Raw genomic sequence first — 14676 nt, 5'->3', positions numbered from 1 at the left:
GCTTTCCTTGTCAGTGTCTTCGGGACATCTTTAAAGTGGACAACAATTCAGAGAATTCTCTCAAAGAGTCCTCGCTTAAAAAATGACTTAGGAACAGTCTCAGAGCAACTCTGAGCAAAGAAGCAACACAAACATGGTGAGGAGGTGTGGTTGTTGCTAGATATGACATTTTCTTTCAGAAGCTGTGATTCGTTGTAAAAAAAAAAAAAGAAGGCAAGAAGGGCTTTTCTTTGTTACCATGGTGTCAAAAGATGTTAATGGCCCATTTAAAGAATCTAATCAGGTATTGTGTAAAATAGAAACGATGAAACTAAAATCTTTGTTGAATAATGTGAATGAAGTATTCTAAACACATTTGTGCAGCATGCGTGTGAAGAGTCTTAGTGAGTTAGATTAGATGCACCTGTGGAGTAAAGGACATTTACAGGGACTCGGCCTGCCTGTCTCACTTTGTACTGACTCCACCATAGTTCCTGATTACTGTCGTTGATGTTCACGCTGATCAAATGAACCAGACTGTGATGCTTTGTGGTTAACCTTGATATTTACAAGGATGTAGTTTAGCGGAAATTCTAAGAAAATGTAATGATTCTTGGAATTTTCTTGGATTTTTTTTTTTCACCTGGAGCAACTCTTTTTACTCAGGATGCTTTGTAAATACGGCCCCAGGTGTGAGCTGGACCTTTTACTCCATTCATTTTATCATGCTCATTCTTAGATATAAATAATGCATTATTTAGATCCTCACTTTTATTGTTTTATTTCTTGCTTGTTGCTTGACCTTGTCAGTGAATGAAATAGATGCATCCCATTATAGGATTAAATGTCATTGGCTTTAATTGCTGTGTACTCTAACAGGATTGCATACCAGGTACCGTGTTGCCATCTGTGTACAAAGACGTCCGTATGCAAGTCTTTGTCCCCAAGCTTCTGACACATCATTATTATTCAGCCTGTGTTTGCTGGATTCAGGTCTAATTTGTTTGCTTGTGTTAACAGATTGTGGGGTGGATTTGTTCTGGGATTTACGAGGTTAACAAACTTTCTTGCTTGTCAACAAACTTTGTGTTATGTTGGGTCAACCTGCCTGGTTGATTTCCATTATATAGCAAGAAGAAAAAGAGTCAGCCATACATGTGGTGTGTATTTATATCCTTACTCTCTATATAGCTGATGATTTCTGTTTGCTAGAAATAAGATGGTGAGTCACCGTGGTGAACATTGTTGTGGTCAAAGCAAGTTGTAGATAATAAACAACATACCCTGCTTGAGTTGCTCGACATTTTAAAATGCTCTTAGTATGTTGAGAAAGTATTAGGTCAGGTGTTGGGTTCAATAAGTGAAGACTTTGGACTTAACATGCCTTTAGAGCTTAAAGAGTTGATCTATAATGAGCAATCAATTGATGATTAATTTAATCAGTAAATTTTGAGCAGAAGTGATCTGATTGTTTGTGTGGGACTTTGGAAGTTGAGGACAAGGAGAGTTGATTTCAAACTGATTCCACCATCATTACTACCAGTACCACTATAAGCCTCAGAAACAGCATTGATCCATTACCATCATCTATTATTGTTCCATTATGATCTGACTTGAACCAACTCCAGCAGTCAGCTAGCAGAGCATGTTATGTCAGCATTCTGTTCTTTCCTCTCAAAAAAAGGACACTTACAAATCGTACTTGTATCAGAGAGGTTACATTTTGTTGGCCAATACCCAAGTATCAGGAAGGAATGATGCAATGATCCAACTTTCTGAGCTCCAATTCCGATACCGATATATGATAACCAATGGTAAATAAAAAATGAACAACCTCTTATTGTGACAATGAGAATATGAACAATTTACAGAATATGTAATGCAACATCAGGTTTGTCAAACTCGAATAGATTAAAACATATGAACTGATTTAAATTGTTATCACAATCAGCCTACCACTCACAATAGCATCACTCACCCTCTGCTGTCACAGTGACCCCTTGCTGGCTACTAGCTGCACTGTATGCTATGATGCTGTGGTAAATGGTAAACGGAGCTTGTGTAGATCTTTTCTATTCTTCTGAGCACACCTCTCTGAAGCGTGCTAGAGCCAAGAACGTGTAGAACAGAGCGATCACACAAACTGGACTTTAGTGCTGAAGCAAGCTTAGGCCCAGTACGGATAGCCAGTGTGGCCGCGCCCTTACACAGCAGGTCACACCATTCACACCCATTAACATACTGATTACAGCGGCTGCTACTTTATGTAAAGTGGCAATCAGAAAGAGCTAATCCTATTCATACACATTAATTCGCTACAGACAAAGGACCCACTGGAGATGTGGCTGCAGGAGCTGGGCCTTCCAGTTTAGAGACAACTGGCTCTAAAATCTCCTAAACTGTTGAGCACTTCAGTAAACGGCGAACTATTCTTTGATGGCAGTTGTTCACCATACTCATAGCTCCAGGTGTGTGCAGTGCGGCTCATAGCTTTAACATCCATCCGCTCTGCAGTAGGTGTTCTAGACAGTCTTTTAAAATTTCAGACGGAGAACTCTCAAAAATGAATTTTTTGATGCAAACTGAACTGTGGTTCCAAGAGTTGTGTAGTTTTCAAACCATCACTTAAACTTCTTGCATCTTTGCAATGCAGACAACAAAATCAACAGCTTTAGTCTTTTTATTTGTCTGCTTTCATTTTTTGGTTTAACCCTTTGTTCTACCACCTAATGAAAAAAAAATGACTGCAGAAATTGCAGGTAGTCATAAAAGGTGTTGTTGACTGACACACACACACACACACACACACACACACACACACACACACACACACACAAGCTTGTGGTAAACACCGAATAACATAGAACTGAAATAAATAGAACGGCCAATTGTCACTGATGCTTCATATAGATCTTTTTATATCTGATATCTAAAACCAGAATTGGATGAGTGCATCCGTACACTTCAAATTGCTTTAAGTTATCTTTGTACATTTAAGCTAAATATCTTTGTGGACTGTTGGTCAAACAACACAAACTATTTAAAGTAGTCACCTCGGTCTCTGGGAGTAAATATAATAGTCAATTTCTAAATGAACATAATACTTAAACGGTAGCCATACATTGAATAAGCATCTGAATCTACCTGGGTTACAGTGTATTAGAACATTACAAGGACAAGACATAATGTCCTTTCTGAGTGGGTAAACACACAGGAAGTGTCTTCTCAAGCATGTTCTGTAGTCATTCAGAGAATTCCCTCTTATTTTGATTGACTAATTAAAGTGTTTTCTGCAGTTATCTGCTTTAATGTGAATAAAGTGCTGCAGATTGTTTTTTGGGCCAGTTGTGAGTGTGCATTACATTAGATGAATTGGTTCTCTAATCAGTTAAATTAGGAAAATGGCAGTCTTCCATGCTAAGCATCCTCAGTTCTCCTTCAGTGAGCCCCTCTCAGACTGCCTCAAACACTTCAAAGCCCCTTCCCTAATCTCCTTCCATCCTAAATCCTAAATCCTATCCTCCTAAAAACAAACTACTTCATCACTTACAATTCAGACAGTCTCAAGGTTGATAGTTTGAAAATATACATCCATGTTGTATAATTATTAGTTATTTGTGTATGTCGTCACATCGCTGCTTGCTCTGATTCCAACGTTCACTGCCGAGCTCCTCGCAGCACAACATGTTCCTCCCATTCACGGCAGGCTTTCGGGGGGATGATGAAGCCATCTTGTCAAAAGATCCTTTTGTGCAATTTCACACAGTGTACGTGAGAATTTCACGCTTAAAATAAAACCCTGCTTCAGATAGCACTTCATGGGAGGTGTGTGTGTGTGTGTGTGTGTGTGTGTGTGTGTGTGTGTGTGTGTGTGTGTGTGTGTGTGTGTGTGTGTGTGTGTGTGTGTGTGTGTGTGTGTGTGTGTGTGTGTGTGTGTGTGTGTGTGTGTGTGTGTGTGTGTGTGTGTGTGTGTGTGTGTGTGTGTGTGTGTGTGTGTGTGTGTGAAAAGGGGATTTAAATACACACTGTAAGGGCAGATTTGATTTTGAATTGGCCTAAAGCCTTGTGCCATGTTTATTCTGCTCCACCTTTCTCCATCTTTGGGTTGAATTCATGTCTTATTTAAACTGATTTGTGCTGCCCATCTCAGGGCATTTTTTTAATCGAAGTAATCAACTCTCTTGTGTAAAAATCCTCTTAATATTCTGCCGTCTTTGCGTATGAACTCAAAAAAAATAAAAAAAGGGACAGGGTCTAGTCTGCCGTCATCGGAGAACAACACAGAGAATATGACTGCAACTAACTCATTTAAATCAGATACAGCCATAACACTGAGGAGTTCTGGGTAATGGAAAGGTGTCAAAGTTTTGTGCTCGCGCATGAGCAACTGTGCATTAGTCAAACAAACTGGACTTTGAGGGTGAAGTGTGCCTGGGCATGGTACCGATTTCATGGGCCCTAGGGTGAGAGGACTGCTCCCCTACAGACTTCAGATCTGCAACAGCACTGTAACAAAGTCCTGCATCATTATGCCCTTGACTGTCTGCCTCCACACATGCAGCTCTCCCCAAAACATTTTTTTTTTATCAAAGCCTGAAAGCACCGTCAGATTTGCTTCTCAGGCAATGATGGTCCAATGATATTTTTTTCATTGAAGACAATAACACACAATGCTGCAGTCGTGCTATTGGTCAGGATCAGGCTCAAATGTCTTGCATAAAGTTGAATAGATTGGATAATTTAGCTTGATGTTGAAGCGTTCAGTGATGGCTTAGTGCAGCTCCGTGCTGATGGCCTTAAACCACTCACGGAAAATGTTGGGCCAACATGTGACCTGGCTAACAGTCAGTGTGTATCTGTAGAGGCTAAAGCAGATTATTGTAGTAGTCTGGCAAGGCAATCAGTCTAAAGACATCCAACTCATTTGAAGTCACGAGACGCTCAGCTTAGAACATTTATTGGGTTTAATTAATTCCAAATTAGTGGCAACTCCATCCATGCTTTCTCACCAAACCTAACTTTTAAGTCATTTCTTTTTTTCTCTTCAGAGATGCCCATGGTTCATAATGCTTTAGCTTGTGTTAAAATTTCATAACAAGAGGCCATTTTTGTTCACATATGGAGCTTCTCCACAGACCTTTACTGCCATCTTTAACCTGTCTGACCTTTAAGCATATAACACCTCAAAATACAAAGAGTGCACTAGCTTTTCTCACCGAGACATGCACTTCTATTTTTTTCTTATTGATGTTTTTTTTTTTCTCAGCTAATGTATCATTAAGCGATAATACAATGCACAGCCAGTACATTTCTTTGTAAAATTCTTAGTAAAAAGAAAGTTGTTGCACTGACACATTTAAAATGTTCATTTGTCACTGTGAAATGTTTTTCTGCCTACTTTCAACTCATTTTAGTGTCAAATCATACCAATCCTGTGCAAGGAGCTTGTAATTAATTGCCATTGATCTTGTAGTGATGGAGAATTAAACCCAATTATGTGAAGACACAAATGACTTAAAATGTCATTTGCTTTGCTTTAATTGGATTTGGATGAAAGTCGTCTGAAAACCACCTCGTCGTGTCTTTATGCTTTCGTTGTTGTTTTCTCTGTTTACTGGTTGAGGTTCAGAGTATAATTGAAGCAGAAATTGTGTCATTGAACATCAGACGTCTTGCCACTAGTCTGATGATGAATGTGTTATGTTAAAGCTTTCTGCAGCGTGACACATTTCATGATTTTATTAGCATTCAACAGAGAGTCAAGGATTTTTTGTGTTCCTGTTGAATATTGATGTACTGTAGAAGAGGTCCATGATTATATGATGAGAAATAACACATACAAATGTAAGCTACATGTAGGTGTTTTGAAAGTTAAAACAAAAACAAATCTGCTCACCATATATATCTAATGGTCTACTCATTACTTACAAGTTAGGCACTGCATGAACAAAAGTAAGGTGAAAAATGTGTTTATTTATGGTCAACTATTTACCAAATCAAACGTTGTCAGTCTAATTCATCCTGAACCAAACTTTATTTTGGAGGCGAAATATCTCAGAAATGTGGCGACTATTGTAAAAGCCCACCGTACGGCTGAATCAAACATGCTGAGATGCTTCTCAGATCCACAAATGTCTATTGTGCTGCTGATATCCTAACTTTGATTGTTCAGGCTTCCACAGCAGTTCTTTGTTAGTAAAGATTAGCTTGAACGCATGACCTAACGTCATTGAATTCATCAGGCCGTTGACTTTGAAAGTGACCATGTGTTTAAGGACATGAGGGGTTTACATGAGGTCAGAGGAGGAGCACAGAAAGAAGAGCGGTTATAACTTTCTCAAAGTACTTCCTCATATACACTGCACAACAGTGGTAGAGCTCTTGCACAGAACAATTATGTAATGTTGCAGTCTGCAGCCCTGGCTGACTTCACATAGCGTTGTGCCTTTAAACAGTATATGATGATTTCATTCTACCTTTTCGTTACTGTCTCTTTGTCATGAAATATGCCTGGCCTGGTTGCCTCTCCCAGTGTTTCTGTCCCTCACAGCTTGCCGTCAGCCACAGTTAGCCTCACCTTTACAGATCAGTAACACAGACTGCCATCCCTCCCTCTGCTCAGCAGTTAGCACATATTGGCTGTAAGAGAGCTGCGTCATCCTGTGTCCTACACCATCCCAAATGTGTCACTCACTGCAGTTTTTCCTGTAGCCGCCAGCTACAACCAAGTCCTGTCTGCAGCTGGGATGCTTCCGACGCCGTTGAGCACATACAGCTTTATATAATAAGCCCAGCTACTGCTCCTCAAACTATAGCAAGAGCCTTTATCATCCCTGTGATGCTCCTGTCAAATCTTGTTAACCGATGCAGAGTGCGGGTCTGTCTGGCTCTTGGAACATTTCTGGTGCAGATAATAACATCATGCTGAAAGTATTTGTCTTCAGTTTGGATAAATTAAACAATAGAACTTATAGCATAATGCAGCCTTTTGTATTTCTGATGGGGAACGATGTGCAAAGGAGATTTTCTTTCAGCCTAATGTGACTAAGTGCACATTCTTGGCTTGTGTTTGCCTGCTTCTGTTTTAGGTGAGGCCTTCGTCATGTGCAGTGTTTCTAAAAATAGTAATAAAAGCATCCAGAATCTCATTAAAAATGTACGTTGGCTGCAGTGGGAGGGAAGATAAAACTCAAACTAGCAGTTTGAGAAAACACTGATGATATCTGACTATTGAAAGAGGGAAGACACTTGAATAGCTAATTAGAAACAGTGCAAGAGAAGAGAAGTTGTTTATCAAGACATTCACCTATGGGCAGAAATAATTTGCACGATGTTTTTTTTTTAATCAACACTGACATTTCCTCTCTCTGTTTTTTACAGTCAATAAGCACAAGCCATGGATCGAGACAACGTACCACGGGATCGTAACGGAAAATGATGACAAAGTACTACTAGACCCCCCTCTTATTGCATTGGACAAGGACGCTCCTCTCCGCTATGCAGGTGAGAGAGAGGAGGTGCAATGCTGCTTCTCCTTCACTCCTCAAGCTTCAACTGATTCAACTCCAAAAATAAAAGAGAACACGTATTCATCTGTGTTAAAAAGCTTTGACATGATATTAAAGAAAAAGGGGATGTAAAAAAAAAATAAAAAAAAAAGACAGTTTCATCAACATTCAAATGACTCCCTTTTTAAATGGGTTATAAAGTACAAGCACAGCACACAGCTTAAGAGTCTGGCAAATTGAAACCACTGAAAGGTTTTTCACTCTCCCAAATCAACCATCAGCTTTATGTTTGAAGTCATCATTGTCTCTTTGTCTGTAAGGTGTATTATGTAGGCTGTAATCGAGGCTAAAGGTGCTTTAATATACACAATAAATTCACTAACTCTGTAGTGAACGAGGACACAACTCTCTCTGTGTTGAAATATTTCTGTATGCACTTCTGGGAGGAGACTTTGTGACTTGATGTCACCCTCTTCATTCCATATTTATGACCTGCCTGTCACACTGACATACATCTGGCTACCATATCCTCCATATTGGCGCTTTTGATATTCATATCAAAATACTCTTTCATGTTTTTTTTTTCTTCCTTCCAGTAAAGAGGCTCACTTAGAGTGCTTTATGTACCACAGCAGAATTAGCTCTGGGGTTTTAATCACATCTGGATCGACTTTTTGGCCAGGATTCAAAGCCCCACAGCACTGGAAGTGATTTGCCACCATTTCAAATCACATGAGTCGTGTGATCTCTTTTCTGCTTCTGCCCTCACACTCACACTGCTCTCACTTCACTTGATGCAGCCGTCTTTAGTTTCTGATTTAGCTAGTGAGGCTTTAACATCCTCATGTCTGCCAAATATGTTATTGTTCACAGAGTTATGTAAAGATTGATCGTTCTCGAGAGCTGATCTGCCTGACAGCACATGAAAACGACAACAAGGGGCCCATCATTTCGGAGAAGCAGCAAATTGAATAATATACCCATTCTCTGCATGATGTTTACCTCCATTCACATTGAATACAGAGCTTGGGCCTCTCCTTTTGACGGGCAAGGCTTTTGCGTGTCCCTGTGAACTAGCTCTGTGGAGACAGGGTGAGTAAGCTGGCTTCACGTGGCAGCAGGGGTGAGTGCCTGTGTCATGTCCGCCTCCTTATAGCCGGTCCATCTGTGCCAACACCCAAAGTTCTCTGTAAAGCTGACCCACAGGCCAGCAAAGGGCCAATCACAAGCTCTGGAGACAGATCAGGGATTATGTAAACATTTAGCATGAATAAGGAGCCAGTTTATGTGTTTTTAGTCGACTGACTTTGAGGGTCTTTTTGGGGGGAAATTAATGTGATGTAGAGCTAAAGCAGGAAGCACTAACCCACCAGGTCAGGGTGTTATGATCTATATACTTCAGGAATATTAAACATATGGACCGCTGCAACATATTGACCTGCTAGTCAACACATAGACCCAGGTCATAACTCACTGTTTTCATGTAGTACTAGCATTTAAATGACTGTACATCAAGATTGTAAAATCAATAGGTAACACTCATTGTGATGGCAGGCTTGTGTAGCCAGTGAAAAGCTGAGGAATTCCTAAAGGCCTCGTGTGAGCCGGAGCCCGTCATTAGAGCGGTGCTGAACCCAGAGGCCCTCAGCTCCCGCTGCATGACTGGCCCTGAACAGCGCTCCCTCATGTGAAGTCTCTTTCTAATTGATTAGTAGGTGAAAAGAAAATGAGCAGAACAGCAGAGGCCCTGGCAGAGCGTTCAAACAAACAGCCAAGCAGAGAAGGACTATATGGTCCAAGTCTTGTTATCGTTTAGCGTGTCATTCTTTCATCAATCTGCTGACTCATTTATAGATGTTGGCGTGATGGATTTAATTTGCAATACATCTTAGTTCAGTTTTTTTTTCAAATTAAGAAGAACTTTTTGAAGGGCAGAGTCTCCAGAAGATCCGAAAACATAAAAACGATCCGTTTCTGTCTGTGATTTGATGATCTGTCTTTTTTTTGAGTGTTTGATGAGCGACAAAAAAAACAAAACTGCAGAGACTTTGCTCGACCCTCCTTTCCAGAAATGTTTTAATCTTTCCTTTCTTTCATCTGGCAGAAGACTTCTTGCTAATATAAAGCTGAATAAAAGTTGTTCTAATGGATTTCTCGGCTTATGATAAGAGATTATTTTCTTCTTTCTGTCCTCTGTTTCTTCTCCTACAGTGCTAACTTTTCTTTTCACTGATCTGGCCTTATCTTTTCTCCCTTCCTTGTAGAGAGTTTTGAGGTGACCCTCACTGAAGAAGGTGATCTTGGGCTCTTTTTTCTGCCTTGTGCTTAGTTCTTATTATTAACCCACTAACGCAAAAACAAAAACAAAACCCAGCATCCACACTTTTACACAGAAACTCCTGCCATGCTCTGTAATCTCCCTGTATGGTTTTTCTCGACTTTTATGTTTTGTTTTGTTTTTTCTCACCCTGAATTTTTACCAAGTACCAACAGCTGGATGAAAAGTGTGATGTGGGGCTGACTGTACTTAGAAATATCTCTGCATGAGACATCCATTGCAGTTTGCAGACCCTAACAGTTTTTCAGCTGTCACCAGGAAAAAGAAAGCTGCTTTTAAAAAAAAAAAAAAAACAGTTTTCAGTCATTTTGCTGCCCATCAGTCCTTTAAATCAAAACATACCGTATGAAAAGCCAATTTTTGAAGTTTTTATATAAATTTAAAAAAAAAACGATTTAAAGATAAATTGATAACTTCTTTCGCTCCAATGAAAATTGGAGCTAATATTGACAGTAGAATCGCTATTTAAAGTGGATTCAAGTTGAATCATCCGAAACATCCCCAACACTTTGTGGGCCACTTCTCTCACCGATCATCAGATCTGAGCAGCGACTTTGACTCCTGACACTGAAGTGTTCTTCTGAAAGCTGCTGAGATTGTTAACTAATGCAAACTCTCTCCGCTAAAGTTTCTGTGGTTGCATCTTTGCCTCAGTGGATCTGTTGAGTTAATTCTCCACCACTAATCTCTACCATTAGCATGGCTGCAGTTGTCATTTGATGTGGATGTCAAGCAAGTTGATATTTCTAACCCCAGTTCTCATCCAGCACTTTATTCTTTTCTATATTGTGATTGTAGCGGGTTTTCTATGATTTGATTTCATTTAAATTCATTTTGCAGTGTTTTGTTTTTTTTGAGGCACAATTACACAGGAAGACCTTCTGTAAAAACAATCTATAGAGGTGTTGACCAAGGTTTTCTTTTTCTTTCTTCACAGACCTTTTGGGGTATTTAAGATGAATTAGTGCTGGACTACGCTATCACAATGTTAAAGTGGTCTAATTTCCAAAATAATATTTTGTTTTCATTTCTTTCTCTTTTAAGGGGAAGTTATTATGGAGTTAACTGGTCTTTAATTCAAGTTTTGTTTTCCTTGTACTTAATTTTTGGGGCTTGGTTTAATGACCTTGATTCAAAAAAATCTTTTAAGTGCTCCTGTGAAATGCCTGTCCACATCTTTTCAGTTTCTGCCTGCATGACTGGATGCAATGTTTTCAAGTGGCTTGGAAAGACACCTTCTCTTCTCTGATACTAAATGTCCCACACCCTCTCCCAACTCCCCGCCCCCCTCTACTCACTCATGACAGTGCGTTTGGGCTTCCTCCACAGCCACCACCCACCCCAATCTACAACTCCCTGGCACCCAAAACCTGTGGCTGATATTTTTGTTTTTGTTTGCGTGGATTTATGGTTTTGTTGTTAACATACATTCAACAATAGAATTCTTCACCTGTTGTCTGTCCTTCTAAACAAACTCCCTTTTGGCTCTTGACGTGCTCAGGTGAGATTTGCGGCTTCAGGATCCACGGGCAGAATGTCCCCTTCGAGGCCGTGGTCCTGGACAAGTCCACTGGAGAGGGCGTCATCAGGGCCAAGGACAAGTTGGACTGTGAACTGCAGAAGGAGCACACCTTCACCATCCAAGCCTATGACTGTGGAGAGGGTCCCGATGGAGCCAACATGAAGAAATCCCACAAGTGAGTCGCACTCTGCTGGTTTGAGCGTGTCAGTATCACTATCAGAACCCAGCCTTTTTCTTTCCCTTTTTTTCCCCAGTGATTTGAATAGAAAGTGTTTAGATTGAATGAACTTTAAAAAGTGTTTATAGAAATGTCATGCATACATTTTTCATCCAAAATTTCCCTTTTTCTTTTTCATACATTTAGAAGAGTTAAACAATGATTTGTTGGAATTCTGCTCATTTTTATATTTTTTTAAAACGTGTAAGGGATCAGATTTGGATCCAAATCAAACTGTTCTCATAGATTTGTAAATCATCTTTTTATTGTAATCATTAAGTATGACATGGGACGATTATACACTAACCTGAGCATATTTCCATTAGGGCCACTGTCCACATCCAGGTGAACGACATCAACGAGTACTCACCTGTCTTCAAGGAGAAGTCCTACAAGGCCACTGTGATCGAGGGCAAGAAGTATGACAGCATCCTGAAGGTCGAAGCCGTGGACGCCGACTGCTCGTTCCAGTTCAGCCAAATCTGCAACTACGAGATCATCACCCCCGATGTGCCCTTCACTGTCGACAAAGACGGTAAGGAGCTTCAGAGCCACGTTTTATTGACACGCATCAGACAGACTATTGATCCAAGTAAACAGTGGAGCTGCAAGCTTGTCATTTCGAATTCGCTGCAGCGTTCATGTTTGATGAGGAGAAGATGTTCTCCTTGAAAAGGAAGTTTAAGCTCGCCATTCTCTCCCTGCTGGAGGACTTCTTTTCTTTTTGTCTTGTATAACAAAATGAAAGAGCCAGTAACACTCGGGTACATCAAAGCTTGGCTGTAATGTCGCCTGGCTCTGGTAAAAAAAAAAAATACTGGCAGGTAATAATGTGAGTGGAACAATATGTGTGAGGATACATAAACAGGTTAGTGAAGCTGCTCAACTGTAAAAGCTAATTAGTTTTTAAGGTGAAAGAAAAACGCTTTAGGTGAAATGATGTCGTAAAAAACATCAGAAGGTAGACAGTCATAAACACATGACAAAAGTTGATATTGAGTTGTATATAATGACTTAAAGTCAGTTTGACAGATAATCACTCTTATTTTCTTCAGTAAAGATTACTGTGTGGCAGCTCATTTAAATATTTAAGAGAACATTTCTTTGGAAGAATCCTAATACTAAAAAAAACGTCCCTGGCATTGTTTTTTTTCTTTCCTCAGGCTTCATCAAAAACACTGAGAAACTGAGCTACGGCAAAGAACGCATGTACAAGCTGACCGTGACCGCCTACGACTGTGGAAAGAACCGAGCCTCCGAGGACGTTCTGGTCAAGATCAGCGTCAAGCCCACCTGCAAACCCAGCTGGCAAGGTATCGAAGCTCTTCCTTTACTCACCAACCATTGCATTAGGTGTGTCTTTGTGTTGCAATAAAGCCATCCACCTTTCTCAAGAAGCGTGTTTAATTCCTTGAAGCCACAGGGCTTTTAATCATGCTTTGAAAAACCTGAATTATCTCAATGAGTAATTAGTATATACAGCCTCTGTATTGACTGCTCACATGTTATCAGCACTCTGCTGAAGGACATTCTTTTCACTCTTTCCCCTCTCTCTCTCTCTTTGTCTTTTAGGCTTCAACAAGAGGATTGAATATGAGCCTGGTACAGGTAGCCTGGCGCTTTTCCCCAGCATGCACTTGGAGACCTGTGATGAGCCAATCACATCCATCCGAGCCAATATAGAACTGGAAACAAACCATATTGGGAAGGGCTGTGACCGCGACACCTACTCTGAGAAGTCTCTGCACAAGCTGTGCGGTGAGTACCTGGTCCATTGGAAAATATTTTCTACTCTACATGTAATCACAATTATTTCTTGAACCACCTTTTCCCCTTTGATTGATGTTTAGGAGCCAGCTCCGGCACAGTGGAGCTCCTACCTGCACCCAGCAGCTCCTCTAACTGGACGGTGGGACTGCCCACTGATAACGGGCATGACAGCGACCAGGTGTTTGAGTTTAATGGCACCCAGGCCATCAAGGTTCCTGAGGGCATGGTGAGCACCAGCCTAAAGGAGCCCTTCACCATCTCTGTGTGGATGAGACATGGCCCCGGGGCTCACGAGAAGGAGACCATTCTCTGCAACTCTGACAAGACAGGTAATGACCCAGAGGAGGGTGGGATACTGCCGAAGGTGTTCAAAAACTGAATTCAAGCTGCCTGTGCTCTGGTTTGATCATTGGTTGAACTTTTTTGTTCATGTGAAATTATTATTTTCTTCTTAAAGGTAGCCTACTCGACACACAAGTAACCTAGTTACAAGCTAAAGACTGTGATCACTGTCGACCTGCTGGCTGGTTTAAAAAATGGAAGCAGATAAACCTTTTTTTTTTTTTTTCACTTCACAATATCTCCATTTTTCTCTCTCGTTGAATTTAATGTAGCGCGGTCACGTGCTCCTTGATCTTATTGACTGTAAAGTCTCTGCTGTGGCCAGCGTGAGGCAGCTCATCAGCTTCTTTGCGTATGCTTATATAAGAAGGATTACACCAGAGCGGCTGTGCACGGGACAGGAAGCTCCGGGTCGCAGCACCATTCATGATCTCCTCTCAGCACAGTGTCCGTTTCACTCAAATATCCTCTTTTGTCTTATTTCTAAGGAACGTTCCTCTCAAAGACATACAACACTGAACAACATATAACTTGTGAGAAACAGCAGATGTATTTTTCAGATGGTTGATGGTTGGTTGTCACGTGAACTACTGATTTCCTTTTTCTGGCTCAACATTTCATTGACTTCCTGTTAGTGAAGCAAGCGATTAAAATACATAAAAAAAGTAACTTCCACTTAGCAATATGTTCAGCTGGGATGCTACTAGAGTCATGTCAGTCCACTAGTAGAGATAACAAGAATCTGGTATTCTGTTCCTGAAACATTGTGTGATCCTCTGCTCCTAATTGGGGGGCCTGAGGACTCAAACTTCTCAGACCATTGAGATTATCTACATCTATAACTTGGTGCTTTCTAAGTACGCCACGTGAGAACACATGACATATTTGTGTTAGCTAACAGTCTCAGCCTCCACATACACAAGAAGAAATCCCAGTAAATCTTCTAACCTTTTCAAGGATTAACAGCCAGTTGGGGTTGTGTGTGTGTGTTTTATGTGTG

The 14676-nt window shown here is 40.6% G+C and overlaps 1 protein-coding gene across 4 annotated transcripts in view; it reads left to right on the top strand.

The window, feature by feature from the left end:
* clstn1 (calsyntenin 1) overlaps nucleotides 1-14676 on the top strand; it is a 35254-nt gene that overhangs the window by 9566 nt on the left and 11012 nt on the right. For 2 of the 4 annotated variants that reach the window (XM_079359478.1, XM_079359476.1), the window contains exons 2-8: nucleotides 7360-7482; nucleotides 9752-9781; nucleotides 11327-11522; nucleotides 11891-12099; nucleotides 12728-12877; nucleotides 13137-13322; nucleotides 13415-13663. In XM_079359478.1, the coding sequence (XP_079215604.1) occupies nucleotides 7360-7482; nucleotides 9752-9781; nucleotides 11327-11522; nucleotides 11891-12099; nucleotides 12728-12877; nucleotides 13137-13322; nucleotides 13415-13663 (1143 nt within the window). The remainder of the gene's footprint in view (nucleotides 1-7359; nucleotides 7483-9751; nucleotides 9782-11326; nucleotides 11523-11890; nucleotides 12100-12727; nucleotides 12878-13136; nucleotides 13323-13414; nucleotides 13664-14676) is intronic. The other 2 variants (XM_079359479.1, XM_079359477.1) reach the window with 1 other exon arrangement.

Source organism: Symphodus melops (assembly GCF_947650265.1).
Source record: "Symphodus melops genome assembly, chromosome: 13".
NCBI classification, from domain to species: Eukaryota; Metazoa; Chordata; class Actinopteri; order Labriformes; family Labridae; genus Symphodus; species Symphodus melops.
This window is presented reverse-complemented; position numbering and strand designations above follow the sequence as displayed.